We start from the raw sequence: 20,764 nt of genomic DNA, 5'->3' as shown, positions 1-20,764 counted from the left end.
TGGCTAGAGATAGAACAGCAGTTGAAGGATGATAAAACTGGTGTGTACGCTCTATGCGAGACTCATCTCAGGGATCTAGAAGATCCGCCGTTTATAGAAGGCTATGTCTGGGAAGGGTGCAACAGAACAAAAACGAAAAAAAAAAAAAGGGTGGAGGGGTAGGTATGTTGATACACCAGGGAATAAACTGGCAAAGAAAAAAAATCATCTTGTTAAGAACATATCTGGGTATCAGGAACAATTGCCGGCATAAGGACATGGCCAGGGGTAGTTTATTTAGGAACAGGACACCAATGCAGGCAGGAAAACAAGGTTCATGTTGAATGTCCCAGTGATGATATAAGCCAGTTTGGAGACGGGGCGGATATTATTCTGCTGGGGGACATGAACGGCCACATCGACTATCTGGATGGATACACGGATTTTAACGGGAAGCTAATGCTAGATTTCTGTGAGCGAAACGAGCTAGTTATAGTAAATAGAGAAACAAAATGTGAAGGCCAAATCACGTGGGAATTCCGCAACAGGCAGACGACCATTGACTACCGTCTAATGTCGCAGGGAATTTATAGCAATGTCACAAAAATGGAAATAGATGAAGAAGGGGAGTGTAGTCTGGAAAGTGATCATAAATGCATTAGTCTACAGATGGGGCCCTTGCTGAAAAGAGAAATGGAACTTAGACAAAAGGCAAACGCAAAATTAAACGACAATCAAATAGCGCCGATAGCAGACATAAAGGAAGCAATAGAGAAAAGCCCCATGGAAGACTGGGATTATTACCAGTTAGAAATTCTCATAAGGAGGAAAATTAAGGAGGTTAAAGTAGCAAACCGCTGGAATGTAAAGAGAAAGCTACGGAGCTGGTGGAATAAGGAAATCAGGGAAGCCATTGAACAACGACGGGCTGCTTCCAGGGAACACCGAATGGCAAAGAAAGCACAGGTATCTCAGGAGGAAATCGACCAAAAATATGAAGCATATCGACAAAAGAAACTTGATGTACAGGCCGTCGTCCAAAGTAAAATAAAGCAGTCCACCGATCGCTGGATGGATGACATACACGATGTCTCTAGAGGCGGTCCAAGAAAATTCTGGGACCATATAAGCTGGCTAGGTAAAAAGAATCAAAGAAAGCAGGACTGGATTCAAGATAATGAGGGAAGTTGTTTAAATGGAGACAACGCAGTGAACTACATTACATAAGTTATAGCCGAGCCATTTAAGAGCGAGGATAGGGTAATCTCCGCAAATCACGAAGCAACGCAAGATAGCAGAATACAAAGCAGCTTAGAACTGACCACTCGAAACTGAAAAAAGGCAGAAAAAAATATTATTAAAAACACATCTACAGAAATAGATAGAATTCCGATCAAACTGATTAATGAACTTCGTCCAAGAAGTACGGAAATGTTGTTAAAAGCTTTGGAAACAGACACAACGAATAAGCAAGTTCCGGACAGCTGGCGACAGAGTAAAATGAATTTGATTTATAAAGGGAAAGGAGAAAGGATGCACATAAAATCCTACAGGCCGATTTTCATAACATCTGTAATGTACTGGTTGACCATGCAGGCGATGAAATTAAAGGTGCAAGCATGGGTAGAAAGTAACAAGATACTCGGAGAACTTCAGAACGGCTTTAGAAATAGTAGGCGCTTAGGTGATAGCCTGTTCGTGCTTACCCAATGCATCGAAATATCTAGAGTGGAAAATAGACCTTTGTATTTGGCCTTCCCGGACATAAACTGGGCGTACGACAACGTAAACAGGGAACTCCAGTGGAAGATACTGAAAGAAGAAGGTACCGGTTATGAGATAACAGAGTTCCTACAGGAAATATACCGGGATAACAAAGTAGAAATTACTTTAAATTAATCGCTTGCACATAAAAGCGCAGCTGAGTGATTATATAAAAGCTGATGATCAATGCATAAAAATAGGTACGCGCGCACAAGAGAGCTGAGCAGCCAACCTCTTACCCCAATCTTGCTTTCACAACTGTCAGCACATACTGGACGTTGCAGTCAGCAGTTAATGGCAACTCGAGCATTTAGTGAACATGTTTTAAACAGTGCTGGCAAAGCCGACTGCAGACTTGATGGGTACAGCAGTATTCCTCTTCCCTTCTAAAGAAAATGTGATAACCAGGCGAGCTGGAAGTCATATCCCTGGTGATGGCATTGTGAGGAGTGGCTACAAACTTTGCCTCCAATTTTCATCATATATCGATGCCCAACATAACCTGAAATAGGAACTATTACCTAGTATTAACTGCTAGCGACATGCTATGGTCAGGCAGAAATGCTTCTGCAGGCAAAGATGTCCTTGCTGCCGAGCTGGGTGCATGAAGGCTGGGAAGGTCAATGTAATGTGCACTTGTATATTATTATTTGAGCAGATTTCTAGCAACTAGGACAGAGGTGTATATTCTCGTTGCTCAACTCTCCGTTTCTCGGGACTGAAAAAAATATATTTGGGGCACCCTTGATGTAAACGTAACGCGTCCTCTTCCTTGACACGTAACAATGGTGTTTTCGACACTGAGGCATGCTGAATAAATTTTCGTGAAGCTTCGTCACATTCACTGCAAGCGCCTTTTCTTCTTTTTAATGAAAATCAATATTTCATAGACAAAACGCGAGGAGCAGGACGTTTAGGAAAACGCGATTACAGCACGCGCGCACAGGTTGTAACGTGGTCGGCATGGCCAAGCGCTACAGGATGAATGGATGGAATATAAGAACGTCTCCTTTGAAACGGGGTGGTAGCAGTAGCTACTATGCTCATTTTTCTCCCTATATCTTAATTATTTTATTAGATTGGTTAACTATACCAGCGTTCTATTTATTAAATTTTTGTTTCTACATACTAACATTCGGTCACTTTTCTGCTTTTAAACCACCAATCTTCCAGTCGTTTTTTGCTAGCTTCCACCGCCGGTTTATTCACCCGGCCACTGGTAGCTCTAAACCCCAGAAGAAATAAACTAAATAATTACAGGTGTGCCCTTAAGTCTGCTTGCACGCTGAAAATGCGAAAACATATTTTCTTGCCGAGCCCTGTTATGCATTTTGTTGAACAGTACCATTGCTTAGCTGGCGTTTCAATGGTGACATTTGGAAGAAGTTCAATTTTGAGGGCCAAGGGAACAAATCTTGGGGTAGCGCACCGACATTCGGAAGCCATCGTTGAGTAATTGGCCATACTGAAATTAGGCTCAATTCCGTTCATGTTCGGTAGGAACAAAAATTTCGGGAGTAAAAGACAGACCAAATTTTGGGTGTGGCCCACCTAAGTTTGAAGGTAATCACTGAATTGACCGTACTTGCCAGAGGTCAATTGGTACCATATTCGGACCGATCCAGGAGGCCAAATTTTGATGGTGAGCCACCCCAATTTGGAGGTCAGTCAGCACCGAAATGGCCATACTCGGATTTAGTTAAACATTAATTGCGGTCCAATTCTAACGAGGTCAGATCTTGGGGATCGAGGAGACCGAATTTTGAAGGTAATGCCATCACAATTTTAAAGTCCCCACTTAAGTGGCCATGGTAGAATTAGGCTATAAACAATAATTTTGGTCCTACTCTGTCGAAGTTAAATTTTGGGGCTTCAGAGGCCAAGTTTTTGCGAGTGACCCATCCAAGTATTGAGGTAACCATCGGGCTGGTCATACTGTAATTAGCTCGGAAAACAAATGTGATATTATTGTATACAAACGGCTGATTGGCTGTTCGTGTGGGCACTTTTGCCGAAACGGTCTGTCCACGCCACCCGTGAGCGAAGAAAGGCTTTCGCCTTAGTTAGCAGAAGAAAAATCTGAAGTAGCACCACAATTCCAGTTAGAAAAAGTAACCCGCATGTCTACAAAGATATACCTGTGTGTCATTTTACAAAGGTGCGCGTGTGTGTTGTCGTATGTTGCAGTAGGCGATACTACCAGCGGTCCTGTCCAAGGCGGCGACCGATGTGCTCGAAACTGAAATTAATTGTGGGATTCTATAAACACAACATTTTTTTGTAGAGACCATTTATTTCACATAAGTGTGAGGCCACCAGCCCTTCGGCACGCACAACTTCAGAACCCGGTTTCCACGGCACTGCACTGAAAAAGAAAAGAAAAACAAATGGGCAGAAACCTTTTAATGGGACACTAAAGACAAATCCACCCTATTATCGATCTCAGTAAAATTGATTTTATGGCTTTTCTGGATATTTCGGCATTTGTGTGGTATCAATTGTGAATTATACCTGGAATAAAATGGAATTTTAAAGTTTTTTTTTTTTTTTTTTCATCAGCCCATGAAACCCACGAGGCCTTTAATGGAAAATGCGAGTTTCGGCCGTATCAATGTCTGCGCCGTGTGGGGTCGTCTCAGGGATTTTACTTTCTAAATCAGACCGTAATTTAGACACGCGGTCCTTTTACAGCTAAGGACATCATTTTTCAGTGAGAGTGATTGCTTTACGATAGAATGGAGCATTCATAAATTGAAAAGTACTATCTTCAATGCTAGCGCTAGCTCTTACAATAAGGGTTGCCGGCAATCGCGTATGTTTTTAGTGTTAAGAAAAGCCTGCGGACAAGCCCGAAAGGCGGAGACCCGAAATCTTCCGCATTGCCACGGAGAGAGGAAACTGGTATACAGAAACGGCTTTAAGACGCCGCAGTTGACTTCAAAGAAGATTTAAAAATGAAAGAAACAAGACGACAAGAAAGTGGGAACGAAAGCTAAAAAAACAGTTACGACACTCTTGGCAAAAGAATATGAAAGCCAAGACCCTCTATTCAAAGCCGCTGCCAACATACAGCTGTGATTGGCAGCCCATGACAACCACACTGCGGCGTCCAAAATTGAATTTGGCCATGCACAAGTGTGTGATGTATGGATGCGAGAGTTGGACTGTGAAAAAGGCTGACCGCCGAAGAATTTTCGCGTTTGAATTGTGGTGCTGGCGAAGACTCTTGAGAGTTCCTTGGACTGCCAGAAGATCAGATCAGTCGATATTGTCGACCATAAACCCTGACTGCTCATTGGAGGGTCAAATTATAAAGTTAAAGCTCAGCTACTTTGGTCATCTGATGAGAAGAGAGGAGTCGCTGGAGAAAGATTTGATGTTGGGAAAGGTTGAGGGTCGTCGGAGAAGGAGCAGGCAGCGAACGCGATGGTTAGATGGCTTCCTCGAAGCACTGCAGATGAAGTTATGTGATGTTAGGAAGATAGTGAGAGACCGGAAAGCGTGGCGTGACATGGTCCATAGAGTCACGAAGAGTCGGACACAACTGAACTGAACTGAACTGATGCACAAGAGTGGCTGCCTGACATCACTGCGCTCGCCAACGTTTAGGCAATACGGAGACAAGTTTTCTTGCAAAAACGTTGGTTATCGCATTGAGGTGTCCTCTACAGTCCTTGTTCATTTTTTCTGCTTTCAAGAATTCCACCTTTCGGCCCTTTCTCCCCCATGGAATACTTTTACCACTGTTTCATTTAGAACACCTGCTTTCGCTGCTTATGTGCATTGTTGAGTCATGCTCCATTACCCTGTTTTTGTTCTGAAATCACTGTAGATAGAAAAATACAAAACTACTGGAGGATGATTCCGCTAGCGCAAGACGGCTGCCTAACTTGTACTGCGACGCCTGCTGTCTATTTCTGTTGTTGTATAGATGCTCTGTCTTTATATACGCACTGTTTCTGCGTTATACATGCTTATGCCCTGACTGATTGATCTATAGGAAGGAAAACGCGCGGTAACTGTCTCACTTGTTTTCTGTGCACACCTCAACCGCGTCTGTTTCTGCTTTTGTTGCTGCATATAATCTGCACAACACGGGGCTAAATTTGCATTGCTGATGCAGTTTTTGTGTATAGAGGAAGCGATTCTTTCTATGTCATGGGTTTTGTTAATCGGGCGACCCGTAGATTGTTCACCAAGAAGTACAGCCAATTCAGAGACAACCCCTCGACAGGCATTCACTAAACGTCTATTGCTTCGTCAACCATTGGATAACTTTGTAAATATTCTGTAGGTTGATTGTAATTTGTTCAATCTCTGTCAAAATAAAACAAGCAAACATTACAATGCGGCGCTGAGAGCAACCTACCCGAATTGCGCACACCTGAAATAAATCGACTGAAACGCGATTCGGTCTCGACTCCTAGGCTCATTATCCACACTACCGAGTAATTTAGGTGCTACAACCTGCGACGGCGCAATAAGACTGTCTAGTGTGATGTGCTTTCATTGCTATAGTGCGGCACAGCGCTTATTATGGTGTCTCCACTAGCGTACGCGATGCACTGTCGGCTGTAGCGTGCCTGCGAGTGCCGTACTCTAGTCGGACACATGGGCCGAAGGCACGGCAGTCTCTAATGGAGCATATGCTGTAGAGAACGTCTGCGCGGCCGGCCGTTGGTCAGCTCAGGGCATTGGGCGTGGAGGCCATCAGAAAGGCAACTTCAAGAAGTAGGGCGATGTCTGCTTCAACAAGCCACCGAATTGCAGGCGGATCATCGCATTCCAGCGGATGACGTTGAATAAAATGAGCGCCAAAGCACGACTAGCTTCACAGCATTTCTAGTCGCTAGATGTGAGGTTGTTGCTATGGGTAATCGTCGGAAGCAGCACTAGTTAAAGCAACTTTAAAAGGAATGCATTGTGAATGCATTAATATTCCTTGGAATGGAAGGAAGTCACCAGGGAACCAAGCTGTCCCCTGATAACGAGAGGAAAACAGCTCATGAGCCATTTTTTTCTTCTCAATAATTTATATGCTTGTGTGTGCCATTACTTATATGATGTGACCTCTGAAATTGTCGGCGTAAAGTGGCGAAATATTTATCTTAATCACCGGTACAGCACCCAAATAGCAGTCTATACTTTGGCGTCATCAGTTGAAACTTGTGAAAAACAGCAGAAATATACTATTGATAAAGTTAGGTTGAGTATGTAGAAATGCAGACCGAGCAGTGTCATACACACTTTATGATCCTCATGCTACCTTATACGTGTACGCTTATTTGGCGCGTGAATGCGACCTATAGCATATGTCGGACAAGAAAGGGGAGATAAATTTCACTGTTACTCTAGGGCTCGGCTTAACGAAGTTCACGTTTTTGCAAACACGTTAGTCATTGCGTTTGATTACTTTGAGAGGTCTGTATGCTTCAATGATTGCTCCATGGTCTGTTGAGATAAGGAGACGCGTCCGGTGCATACTGCACCATACTCGGGAGCAGTGTAAGTTGAAAGCTGTCTTTTCTGAGATTACAACTCTCAATATGCTGTGTCTATTTGTTTGAAAGGCATGGTTGGGCGATGATCTCTCAGTATTCCAAAAGTATCAGTTCGTTAAACAAGATATCAAAAACCTGGATTTGAAGCTAGAAAGACACCCCCTTTATGATATTGGGCACGCTTTGAGCTGCATGAGATCGAAGTGCCTATACGGAAGAAACCACAAATGGTCGAGGCGACCGAAAAAGCAACTTTGAAACGATGATCCCTCACCTCGCTGTATGCAAACTTCTTTTGCAGCTGACTGCACACAGTTTTTCGACGATTACAAAAAATACAAGCAAGCTGAGATGTTTAATAACTTATCGGAAAATTTGGATCGTTACAAGCCCCCGTTTGGTCACCGTTAAGCGCCGAAACCGTGCAATAGTTAGCGCAGAAAACATTCCTGCAACCCTACACATCAAACCGGAGAACGTTGTAGAATAGTGTGTAAAAACAGACTGCTTTGCCTCGGCCTATGATTTTTAACACCGACCACCAGACGGCCTCGCTGATGGTTTCACGAACGGCTTCTTGACTTCTCGCCATGTAATGCTAGTATCACAGAAAGCGCTTGGCGAAAAGGAAACGTGCATTAATTTACCAAGGCGGGAAGCTTGGGTTAATTGGGGCAGTGTCGAGAAAGATGCACTGTTCGTTTTCTTTTTCTTTTCCCCTTCTGATTGTTCGAATGTCATACTTACAGTGACTAGCGCAGGGACAGTGCTTGTGGTAGACTCCTCCTTTGATTTCGGAATTGCGGGAACATTTGCGTCCGACCCAAAGCTTCTTTTGGCAGGTGTAGCTACCGTTCTTGAAGTGCCTCAGACAACACCAGCCCGGCCGACATTGTACTGAGCTTCGACAGTAGCCTCCGGCCGCCACGGATCCCTGTTAAATTTAAGAGAGACGGGCCATAAAGTTGGATAAAACTCGCAAGTGGAGCTTACCCTCTAAGATGCTACCCAGCATTACTAACGCAAGTCCATCTGCAAGTGAATGGCGATCTCCAGGAAGGCAATTAGGTTTGGAATATAAAGAGCTACCTGGTGACGCAGATATAGCATCTCTGGTGACTACGCAAGCTAAACACGTTTTTACGCTTTTGCCTGCGATCTCTCAGCCCTCCATCTTACATTTTTGTTACCTTAATGCGCGAAGCGGGACAGAACATGCAAATTGAAAAAAAAAGAAATAAATAATTAAAATAAAGATCATGTGTTTTTCTCGTAGAAAGTCCTACTTAATAAGTGGAAACGATCAGCATTTTGGGATGTTGTCGTTCACTCGTTGCAGCAACCTGTGTTTACGTGGTGCAATTAGGCCTGTTGAGACTCGACATGGTACATGGGAGCCAGCGGGAATGGTTCGCGTTTTCTCCTGTTATTTACAATGTGCTGTGTTCAGGATGCCCAGCTCTATAGAGCTGGGCATCCTCCTCCGCCTCTTTGCTGAGTGTCGTTTCGATGGTTTCTGCCACCATGGGATTTCGTGTTTTTTATTTTTTTTTTGATTTATTGCAGTTTGTAGCAAAATGCAGTTTTTGCCGTGGGACCGAGGCTAAAGGTGACGTACAAGTCACCTGACTGGGCCTTCGGCACCACAGTTGACATGTGCAACTCAACGCAGCAGGCACAGCGCAGCACAGAACAGTCAGTCATATGTCAGAATGTAATGCAAACACAAACCAGGAGCAAAACACATAAAATACAATTTCTAACATACATCAAGGTAACAGTGTCAACAGTAATTGGTATTGCACAACGGAAATAGGAAACAAATAGTCACGTATGTTTCAAAAAGTACATATTAATTTTTTTTTAATGATAACAAGGAGGATTATTGTTCAAGTAGATAAAATATGTCAGGATAACAGTTCAAGAGGTTAGAGATTTGCCAGTGAATTAACTACATTACATACCCGGTCCTTAGGCGAGGTTTTATAAAGTTCACATTTCTAAAGTTCACATTCTACACTACTGCAAGTTGGCCGGGTAGAATATTTAGAAGCATCGTTTGTGCCTAACACTTGGATCTCCATCAGAAGTGTCTGCTATGGCTGTCTTTCGAAGCTGTATAACTGCATCCATGGTGCATCCATAGGCTACCTATACCTAACTTTGGGCATATGCGGCCTTGCTGTCTTTTATACTTGGAACTTCGCAGTAGCACCCTCACGGTCTAGATTCGGCTTTGCCTGATAATAATTCCTTTTCGATGAGTCACAAGGAACCTGTTCGTAGTCTTGCAAATGCCAGAAGTGATACTCCCTGTGCAGACATCCAGGGAACCCTCCTTGCCTTCCTAACTATAGTGCAGCGGAGAGCGTCACGGCGTCTTGTCTTCGGGCGAGATTTGGTATATGTGGTGCGTGGATTTGTTGATGATGAGGCCTTATATGAACCTCAGCATGTTATTTCCCACAGCCTGTGTCAGCGGTAGAACCTCCTTGGGATCATGTCGGTATTATGCGCGATTTGTTTGCGCGGTGTGCGCATTGACCTCCGTCCCCAATAGTTATGGCTATCTTGAATTGTCGTCGTTCGCAGCCTAGTTCGCTAACGACGTAACTAAGTAATCAGATCACTAAGAATATTCGCTCGACTGGAGATAACCGTCAAGAAGAAAACTCCGAGATAGTATAGAAGGGCAAAAGAAATTGGCGTACCATGTACTGAACGGATATTTCCCATCAGAAGTCATGTATGCAGCATGACAGCAAGTCAGCCTAGGAGCCAATTCCGACGTTCACAAATAGCACCGGTAAAAACAACAACTAAAGCCTTAATAAAAAGAAAGGGATCGCACACTTACCGGCCGAAAAGTGACGGGCTCTTTGTATACGGGGTCGACTGGTAATTGCTCAATGGGTCCATGCTTATCTTCGCATAGTGCCCTGGCAAACTCTGACAGCAGCAAAATGCAAATAACTGCTGCTATTCCCGCGGCGTTCATCACTGAACCGATCTGATCTTCCTGTGCCCGATGCTACTCGCTGTATTTCGGCTGGCCGAACTAGTCATGTCGTTTCTAACCTTTGCGCCATGATGTACCTTACTGAGCATCTGGGTCGCGTTGTCGAAGAGAATCTGAAGGTAGAGATGGGGGAAGGGGGGGGGGGGGGGGGCTAACAATCGGTACGCTGTCCTAGTGAATGTCCTGGAAGGGGCTACAGCTGACGGACCGTTTACGAGCCTTTTTGCGTGATTCATTCATTATTCCTATTGTCAAACTAACAAACACGCACATACAGACAACGAAGCTGGCATCGGAAGGCGACAGATGCGTCCGGAGGTATAAATTTATGCCGTGAGCTAGCGCAGGTGCACGTCCAGGTACTTGAGAGTGAAAAGAATGTAGCGAGCGTTTGGTACGGCGCTTTCGCGACGCTCTTCATAAGTATCACGCTCAGCTCTACGAGAGAGGGACGCTGTGGCAGCGACGAGGCTTCAGATTTTCCAAGGTTCTTTGACGGGCTACGAAACCTTTAGTGTCACTGTCGTTTTTCCTTTTAACCCTTCATCAAAGCTCCGCCGACAAGGTGGGGATGGAACGACCCACAACGAGCGGCACCACACGCTGAACGGAATACAGCGTGCCGATGCGTCACGATTTATTTTTAAGTTTGTTTTGTCGTTCGTTTTCCTGCGGTGTTGTCTTTTCTGGACAGCTGCAGACAACGCTCCACGGTTTGCGGCTGATAACTTTGGAGTTGATGTGCTGTAAATTTGGTTGAGCGCGCTGAGTTTCCACTTGGTAGGTTTTTAATAACGTGTTGCCAAATTATGTGCTTCATTTTATTCGTATGGTACGAGTTTTCATGTATGTACTGCTCATGCCATATTCTTAGTCTGATGCACTATTCGGGCAGGGCATTGATAACTTATAGTATATTTGTCAAAGCAGAAAACCAAGCTAGTTAGTTTTTCTAAGTGGAATGCATTATTTTCCCCGCAAGAAACGTATACAGAGGGCAAAACAGCACTACTAGTGTTTGTACTGTGTACCTTTTCCCAAGTCTTTTGCTTGGTACTAGTTTGTTGCGTCTCGTATGCCAATACAACTCGCTACCAAGATCTCCCTCTGTTGTTTTACTTACTTTGGGACCTTTTAATTAATAACGTGCTACGAATCAGTTTTAAATCTGCATAAATCTGCCAGTTTTAAATCTGGTAAATGCATTGGAGTGTGAGAAAGAGTGTTTTTTTTTTCGTGTAAGAATCAACCCCGTTTTTCGGCTTAAGGGGTAGTTAAAAGAAAGATAATGTCGGCTGCTCTCATTAAAAATCTCTCTCTGTCTCTCTCTAATTATCTAAGAGATTCCAGTATTTTGCCAGTCATTAAGGCGCTCGACTTCTGTGCCCAAGGATGTGGGACCGTATTTTGGCCGCGGCGGCCGCTTTCGATGGGGGCTAGAAGAAAACCGTCTGTATGCTGTGCAATTGCAATGCATGTGAACGAACCCTAGGTGGTCGAAATTTCCGGAGCCTTTCACTACGGAGTCCCTCATAGCTTGAGTCGTTTTAGGACGCCAAACCTCCCCAAAGATTGACCAAACTAACTGACCCAGTATTTCGGCGCGTTCACAGGCAGAACAAGCAAGATAGCATCGATTGCTTGACAAGAGCATCATGAATGACAACTACCTGAGATATGATCTCTGAACCATTAGATGAAACTCAGAAGAAATTGATCTTTAGGACTGGTGTCCAACGAAAAGGAAAATGAACAGCGAGTGTTTCAAAAAAACTGAGATTTGCTTTTCTAAACTGAATGCTCGCACGTGCGTTAGGACAATAACTTTGCTTCATTTAGTGTACTTTCGTTAATCACGATGACTGTGCGGTTGGCGTTAAATGGAAAGTTAAATTTTGGGCGATTAGTATTGTGGGACTATGTTAAGTGGGAAAGTATACTGCCTTAATACTCCGCTCAAGTTGCAATGAGTAACCCATTAAAAACATTCGTTATAACTGTTTTTCGTTTTATTGAGTGTTTTCGTTATATACACGTATTTCATTTCCTCCTCTTCTGCCTTAGAAGAGGAAAGGGGGGGGGGGGGAGATTTACCTCTCGTTATTTTCGAGCCTGTCAACCTTGACAGGAACCCGCTGCGGTGGTGCTGTGGTTAGGGCACTCAACTGCTGTTTCCGTGGATTCCGGATCGAATCCCGCGGTCACAGTGGCCGCTTTTCGATGGGGGCGAAAAGCATGCCGCCTGTGTGCCGTACGATTTCAGCGCGCATTAAAGAATCGCATATGATCGACATTTCCGGTACCCTCAACTTAGACGTCTCACATGGCATGAATCGCTTTGGGCCGTTCAACCCTATAAACCAAACCCAATCAATCTCGCCAGGTCGCAGGTGGCTCTTCCGTAATTATGAACACCTTTTGCCACTATGTAGTTAATTCCAAGGACGAAAAGTTTGTTTTGCGACAGCAGTTTTTAGTTCAAATGCGAAATCGGTGTAGAAGCTCCTTCGTTGTTCTCTTCGTTTTCAGTTTTAGGATCCACTGCACATGCAAGGAACTTGAAACAAAAAAACAAAACAAAACAAAACAACAACAACAACGATGACATGCAAACCACAGCGCCAAAGAGCGGCAGCTTAGCATGCGGGATTTACAATAGCAGGTTGCCGGTATGATTACGTATGACGAGCCCGCGAGATGCGGCCTTGTTAACTAGGATCAGAAGTTAGTCCTTGTTGTCGTACTTTCGTGTAACTAGGAAAAGAAATTGCTAACCGGTGGTGTGGGCTTATAAAGCAGCTGCTAGCGAAACGAATCGGTTCACGCCTCCTCGCATTCGAAACTGGCTCGTAGCCGTCAGGAGTTTTATCTCAGTGTATTCGTGCTTCATGTCTTTAACCCCAGGCAAGAAGGTTATATGTCTCATTCAATCGAGAAGCTGTCGTAGTAGCAGTAGTCGGCACTGCGTTTCGGAAATAATTGGGGGCTGCGTAGAAAAAGTCTTACCATGGTAATTTTGGTTTCAGTGATTGATGATTGATTGGTGTCTGATAAGCGCGATGACGAGTTGAGGAAATTGTTGTCATTAATTGATTATTTGATGAAATAAAATAGAAAGAAATGAAAAAAAAATTGGAAAAATTGGGTTCAAACTGTCAAAATGATTAACAAAATTTGCAAGAGTGAAATTAATGACATAATTAAGGGAGATAATTTAAAAAAATTAGTTGTGGTTTAACTCTGGTTAACACTAGTTGAATTGCGATAGCAACGGCGGAAGCTTATTTTGCCTGCTACATTATTCCCCTATCATGCCCTATCAGTGTAAGGTGCTACCTTATTGTGGACGCTTAACGGCGGAGCTTACGTGTCCCCCTAAGTTTTTCGTTAGCGAGGTACTTTGTGCTACCGCGCTAAAGTGTGCTTTTTCTAGAAGCTTTAGGCCGGAATTCGCAGATTCATGATTCCGCACTAGGTCGCTGACAAGACCAATGCTTCGTTCACTCATCTTTAGTTAGCGCTGCAACCTGCCAGCTGCACCCATATCTTATCAGATAGAGGGGCATTGCGAGTCGTGCTAAACCACTAAGATTTTGTGTCAGGAGGTTCCTAATAACCTCATCATCACAAGGACCTTAATGCAGGTTGCTCGGTTTCATGGGAGAAATGCTTTTCCAGAAAACGTTCCTCAAATGCGATATTTCAAAGATGTTTTATGCAAGATGCCTAGCTTTTGACATCTCCCTCAATCCTTACTTTGTATTCCTTTAACTTCCATTTACGTGTTCAATGTTTGTGACCCATGCAATGCAAGTAAAGTTTGAGAGGGATATGGCCTTATCAAAATGTTTCTTTATTTCTTCTAATTGTAAAGCCAAGAAATGCACATACCTTAGTTGAATAGACTTCTTGCTGTCTCAGCTTGATCTACAACATGCTACCGCAATCAAGAGCTGCAACACAGACTAATGATGAAGAAAATAAAATGATGTTCTTGGCCATCGTCCTCAGCCTACGGCGAATGAAAGTAATAATTTTGAGTCGGCGACAGAACGTTTCTCACGAAACAGAACCCTTCTACAAATGTGAATTGGAAAAAGAAGGCAGTCATTGCGCTCAGAAATCTGAAAGAGGTTACCGATAGAGAGGTTTGTTTTCGAAGCTATTTTCACATGTTGTCCGTAGTAGTCAAGACATGAACGCTGATCTGCGCGAGTGATTTTCGTAATATCGCAAGATGATTGCCTGCATTCATGCTGCATATGTTTGTCAATTCAATTCGCACTCTTCGCATCTTCGGACTGACGACTGCGCACAGCTCGTGCGAACGTATTTAGAGACGCACTGATATAACTCGAGCGTCGTCAATGTCATCTCTTTCTCGGGCTCAAGCTGAATGATACTTCACCGAAGTTGGTTTATTATAGATACTTGCAGGCAAGCTGGTGTGCAGTAAGCTCATTATGTTCACACGAGAGATATGAACATGATGTGAAAGGCATTGGAGCTAGGTTGCGACGGTAGGTGTCAATCACGGTTCTAGATCTAGTTAGAAGAGCGCTGTGCATGCTCTATACGAAGCGAGGTTATTATGTGCCCTCAGAGCACGACTCCACACAGTCAGCAATATGCTCTGCCGTTCGTTTAAACGCGCCATTGGACCCAAAGCACACCCTGCCCTTTTTAACTTAATTCTTGCATACAAAAGAAAAAAAATATGACAACGCACCTGCTACCAGGAAATCCGTCCGTTGGTGGGAGGTGCAAAATTTTGGCTGCTAGAGATCATTTTATTTCGAAAGCAATGCTACGCCAGGTCTAACCGCTTGTTGCCGTGTGCCGTGTCCGTTTACATATCCGTGTCCGTGGTACCTCATATCAGCCTGCCACGACGTTTGAATTCACGTTACCCCTATGCCACGGACAGGAGCTGCCAACTCGGGTCGCTCCTTTCATATGGGAGGGTGAGATCAGAATCAGCCTGCCGGAATCGTTTGCATTCTCGTTATAACCTTATAACCTAGTATAACCTTAAATGATGAGCTTAAGTGTCACCAATAATATAGCTCCTTACACTGAAAGGCCTGATGGGCAAATAATGTAGCAGGCAAAAGAACTTCCGCCGTTGCTTTCGCTATTCAACTACGGTTAACCAGAGCTAAACCACAACTAATTTTGTTTAGTTTTTGCATTGAGATGCCATTATTCTTTATGACAGGTGTCTATGGGGTTGAGAGAATTGTACTGCCGATGGCTCCGTCGAACTTCGCTTTCATTAAAGCTGCGCCTTTCGCCAATGCAGCGGAACCATTTCAATAAGCATGCTGTACAACAAGAAATAGAAATGGAAAAAAGTATACTGCTAGAAAAACTGGCCACACTGTATATGCAATGCCTGGTAACATCGACAGGACCGGAATCACGAAAGGACGCAAACATTATCTTAATTCATAAAAAAAGGGATGCAAATTACTTGAGAAATTAAAAACAAATCAGCTTACTATCCGTTACGTCAAGGTATTTGCTAAGGTGACCGCTAATAGAATGAGGGAAGCCTTAGTCTTCAATCAGCAAAACGACCAGACAGGTTGTCGGAAAGAGTCCTTGAAGAGTCTCGGATGCATGAGACAGAAAAATGCCCGGAATACAACCAGCCCATATACACAGCATTCGCTGATTACGAGTACTGGAAGGTATTGTCACGTGGTGGTGATAAGGCCGTAGGCACCGAAAGAGAAGACAGGCGTAATCGCACTGAAATAAACTTTTGATTGGGCCCTTAAAATATCTGAACAACTCGACGGTGTCGACAGCAACAAACGTGCTCTCTAGTCGTCGAACTGAGAATGTCCGTTGCACGCGTCAGTGCTAGATTTAAAGATGGTGAAGAAAGATCGAGATAAGACACCAAATGGTGACTAGCAAAACCAGGAATATTGTCGAAACACATGCGAATGACTGGATTCTCGGAGATACATCTCAGTGCATCTCGCGCGACAAAGGAAATGATAAAGTGTCGTCTCGCGCCAATGAGTACGAACAAGCAAAGAATACAGAAACGATCCACGCGCTGGAATCAAAGTGATAAGGCCGCATGCCGGCGGCTGTTGAAAGAGAACAAATCAAGATTTGAAGAGTTTGCGGCAATATCTATAGTAGCTGCATCCCAAACACAGTTCTGCATGAAGAAAGTTCTTGTAAGGAAAGCTGTTAGCAAGGAGACACGATCTGCTCAGTAATATTCACACCTTGCTTAGTGGAATGATTCAGAGACTTGGAATCGGATCAGTTAAGGATTCATAATAATGCACAATATATGCATAATGTGTCATTTGCTTCATATAAAACCGGTTTCCATCTCGTTTTCGACAAAACAAAGGCTTCTAATTTGTCGATAATGCTTGTGACGCACAAATATAAGACTTGTCATTAAAAGAAAGTGCCCTAGAGCTAAGACGCCGAATGTCAATATACCAAGTACAACACACTGAAAAGCAATCATGTCTTACGAGCTCTAGTACATACCTACAACTCCTCTCCAAAATATACAAACAACATAATTACAAATATCGCGAACATAATAGGAATACACCAAAATATGATAAGCTCAGCCACGAAAAACGGTTCATCCCTGTTTTGAGATATATATTACAGTCATTTAATGATCGCAAAAACCTTGCCACGGCTACTAAATTCGTACGAAGGATCCGGCACTGAAATCCATACCTTAACACAATCGCAGCTCATCTCCCCAATGAAACTCGTGGTTTAAATAAATCTCTTACAGTATAACCATTTTGTTTGTTTTCTTTTCTAAAGTGTTCGTTGTCATCCCCCCGCCAATGTGCAAAGTGGGCCTGGGACCACTGAACCTGCGAACAACCATCTTTTATTATTGCTCCTCAGTTTGCTTGTAAACAGGACGAAATAAATTAATTTAAATGTGATAATTTTATTACGAATTTTTTCTTTATGTTCACAATTTATTACTGCCCTACACTGTGTCTTCTGCCGCAGATTTGGTTCTGTGTAATTTGTATCGAGCAATGGTCCTTCAGAATATACCGACTGTGACGTTTGAACAAGGATGAATTCTTTGAATTTCGTTTTGGAGCGCTCGTTACTCGTCGTGTAAAATGAGAGACTCCGGACATAGATCACCTGCATTAATCATTCTTCAGTGCGCTTTTCAGAGCTGTGCTTCATCGCGTCTAAAGAAGCTGTCATCTTAACATGTGCTCGCACGAGTTGTGACACTAGATCCGGAAGTTCCGGCTGCGTAAGGCAGCACTTTCTACATGAACTGAAAATCACCGGATCGCTTCTGGCAAATGTCTCAATGCGAACCCAAAACCAACAGCAAAACGACACTAGTCTGATTTTTGTAAAAACTTCAGCGCGATTGAACCCCTTTGAAAGCTTGTGATTCGTAGAAAATGTGATTTCTCCTCGACGGCATTGCTCCATCAAATTCCATACGAGTTTTTGAAATGTGGGTGTCACACGCTTTGAAAAATTGAATATATATATATATATATATATATATAAAAGATATCTGGAAGGTAGAAAAGGATGGATGTGAAGGTCGGAGACTCGGAAGTTGGAGCAAGCAGTTTGCACCAAAAGTTCAAGAGACAATAATATTTTTACACGCCCGGAAGCTTTGCACGTAAAAGCGGAGATGACGAACTGAATAGAGCATTCTTGGGCCTTATTTTCACGGCTGATAAAGAGAAATCAGTGAAACACATTTGAAGTTATTCATATTTAACTTGAGGTGTGTAAATATGTACACACATTCGTCTAACAGGAAAAAGGAAAACAAAAAACAAATCTGTTCTGACCGCACAACATGCAAAGCTTCGTGTTTTTTTTTTTTTTTTGCGTTTAGAAAACAAATAAATACTCGGGAAAAGATAGTCATAAATAATGCCTCTGGAATATGGTTCACAAACTGCAGCGTGAATATATGTGCCCGCTTTTAGAAGTATAACCACATCGCAGAAAATAAGGAAATCCAATCTACTTAAACGAAATAACTACAGTGCTGAGAATGCAATATATGCTCATGGAGTCAACTAAAAGCCAGGTTTCCATTAATTGTATCCTACAGAACATATAAGCTGAAAACCTGCCTTAGCTTCATATTGAGTGGTTCGCTCTGGACAAAAAGATACGAAACAAGCCAGCCAACGGAGAGTTAATGTATTCAAAGAAGCAGAGGACACATATATACGAACTACTAAACTGATAGGTAGGCAATCCAAAGAAACAGCTGACATTTATGAGACGAGTAAGAAATACGAGAGTGGGGCACGAAATGCGACAAAATGTGTTTTCATTCCTTCATAACGCCTAATTTTACTCGGTTATTTCGGACTCGCGTAGTATCCTATTAAAGCCGATCCTGTCTGTACTGTGAACTGCGAGCCCTGCAGAAATAATAGTGATAATACGAGCCCATTTCACAAAGCACCTCTAAAAATATATTGTGACAGTTCTGTTGTGTCATATCTGCTGTATTTTCGGGGGGAAAATTCGCGTTGTGCGGATATATTAGAGAAGAAATAAAAATAGGCGCTTTTTACTAGTGTTCTCGTCTGAAATATGTAGCTTTCGTGCTATACCGTGTGTGATGATGATATTCTCCGACTTGATAGCCTGCAAACCATATCGCAATGTTGCGAACAATTAGCGTAACCAAGAGCTTTATGCCACAAAGCGGATTGGAAAGGGCCGTAATTTGAAAGAAAGCGTTTGTGCTGCCTCAGCATTGACCACTGTATAAAAACATGTGTGAATGTTAGAGTAAATCCTACTGCATGGACTAAAATAAGGAATACTATCAGTCTAATCGTAGGAATCAAAGCGCATTAAAAAGACAGGAGGCTTCTGGGAAGCTTTCCTTGTTGTTTTTGTGTTTGTTTCAGGGAGGGGATATTGGGGGAACTTGTGAAGGCATGGTTTTAGTCGCAAGCAGTATAACTGCAAATCGTGTTCGTAGAAACAAAAATAATAAATAAACATATGCTCGCATTGCTTGCCTTTCGGAGGTTTTCATCACACTGCTGTGTACAATAAATATACTATAATCTGCGAAGACACCATATGTACTCTTTATTACGTTATTGGACAATACGTCGAAATATTTTGTTTGATCAGCTAGCTATATGTGGTTCAGATAGCACATCACCGAAGTATAAGCTCGAAGTATGCGTGGGATTTTTTTTATTCGCAGATCACTCTGCGTAGCACTTGGAAAGGTGGCTGACGCCTCCACTCTCTGCGGCGATTTAAAGAAAGAAGGAACGCACTGAGATGTTTCACCCGATTTTATTAGGGAAAGCGCCTACGCTGGACAATATGAAGCAGTTAGCAAGAATCATCAAAGAGCGCAGGTAGAATTCCCGAGATGAAAAAGAGCCCCGAATTCTCTTTAATACAACTTAAAACAAGATTTTGCATAGAAAGCAAGCAGCAGGGATGGGATGTGCAATTTTTCGCGTCCCTTGCGTAGTGACTAAAGGTCCCACTCTAAATAAACATGCACAGCCACGGTGGCTCAGTAGTCAGGGAGCTTTTATTGTGGCCTAAAGCAAAATCAATAATTTTTTTTTGTACTAGGAATCAGAAAGTGTCATCTAACGTCTCATTTCAGCTTGATCACCAAGAAATGGAAGCGCGATTATAAAATCCATGCTGTATATTTTTTGTCGAACTTAAGCTAGAGCTGGGACAATTATATTAGTTGCCCTAGCAAGAAACTGTCTTCGATTACTGAAGCTTTATCACGCTATCGTAGCATACTTCCTCGGAAAACACAAATCCAAATCTATCGAGCTTTGTTTGTTTCTCATTTATTTTATTGCACATTAGTTTGGAGCACAATACCAAAAGGAAATTTATACAGACTGCTCATGATACACAAACGAACAATCCGCCATGTTGGAAATATGAAACCCCTGGACATTACAAATAATGTCTTAAGGTTTTTTGAAATTGTATCTGCAGAACGCATTTATGAACTCCGCTTGCTAAAACGTGCTACTTTTCCTCTCCTACAGTTAGTACCTACAGAACGCATTTATGAACTCCGCTTACTAAAACGTACTACTTTTCCTCTCCTACAGTTAGTACCTACAGAACGCATTTATGAACTCCGCTTACTAAAACGTAATACTTTCCTCTCCTACAGTTAGTACCTACAGAACGCATTTATGAACTCCGCTTACTAAAACGTACTACTTTTCCTCTCCTACAGTTAGTACCTACAGAACGCATTTATGAACTCCGCTTACTAAAACGTACTACTTTTCCTCTCCTACAGTTAGTACCTACAGAACGCATTTATGAACTCCGCTTACTAAAACGTACTACTTTTCCACTCCTACAGTTAGGACCTGCAGAACGCATTTATGAACTCCGCGTACTAAAACGTAATACTTTCCTCTCCTACAGTTAGGACCTGCAGAACGCATTTATGAACTCCGCGTACTAAAAC

General features: G+C 42.9%; 1 protein-coding gene across 1 annotated transcript; it reads right to left on the bottom strand.

Annotated features, from left to right (window-relative positions):
- Nucleotides 1-4,034: 4,034 nt before the first annotated feature.
- On the bottom strand, nt 4,035-20,207 carry LOC146179373 (uncharacterized). Its single transcript, XM_084580180.1, is given in 4 exon segments — nt 4,035-4,108; nt 7,992-8,178; nt 16,105-16,181; nt 20,198-20,207. Coding segments are annotated over 4 exon segments (348 nt in total).
- Nucleotides 20,208-20,764: the final 557 nt, after the last annotated feature.

This window comes from Amblyomma maculatum, chromosome 9 (assembly GCF_055883805.1).
Source record: "Amblyomma maculatum isolate TAMU_Amacu chromosome 9, ASM5588380v1, whole genome shotgun sequence".
In the NCBI taxonomy this organism is placed as follows: domain Eukaryota; kingdom Metazoa; phylum Arthropoda; class Arachnida; order Ixodida; family Ixodidae; genus Amblyomma; species Amblyomma maculatum.
The sequence above is the reverse complement of the archived record's forward strand: the minus strand, read 5'-3'. Positions and strand labels throughout refer to the sequence as shown.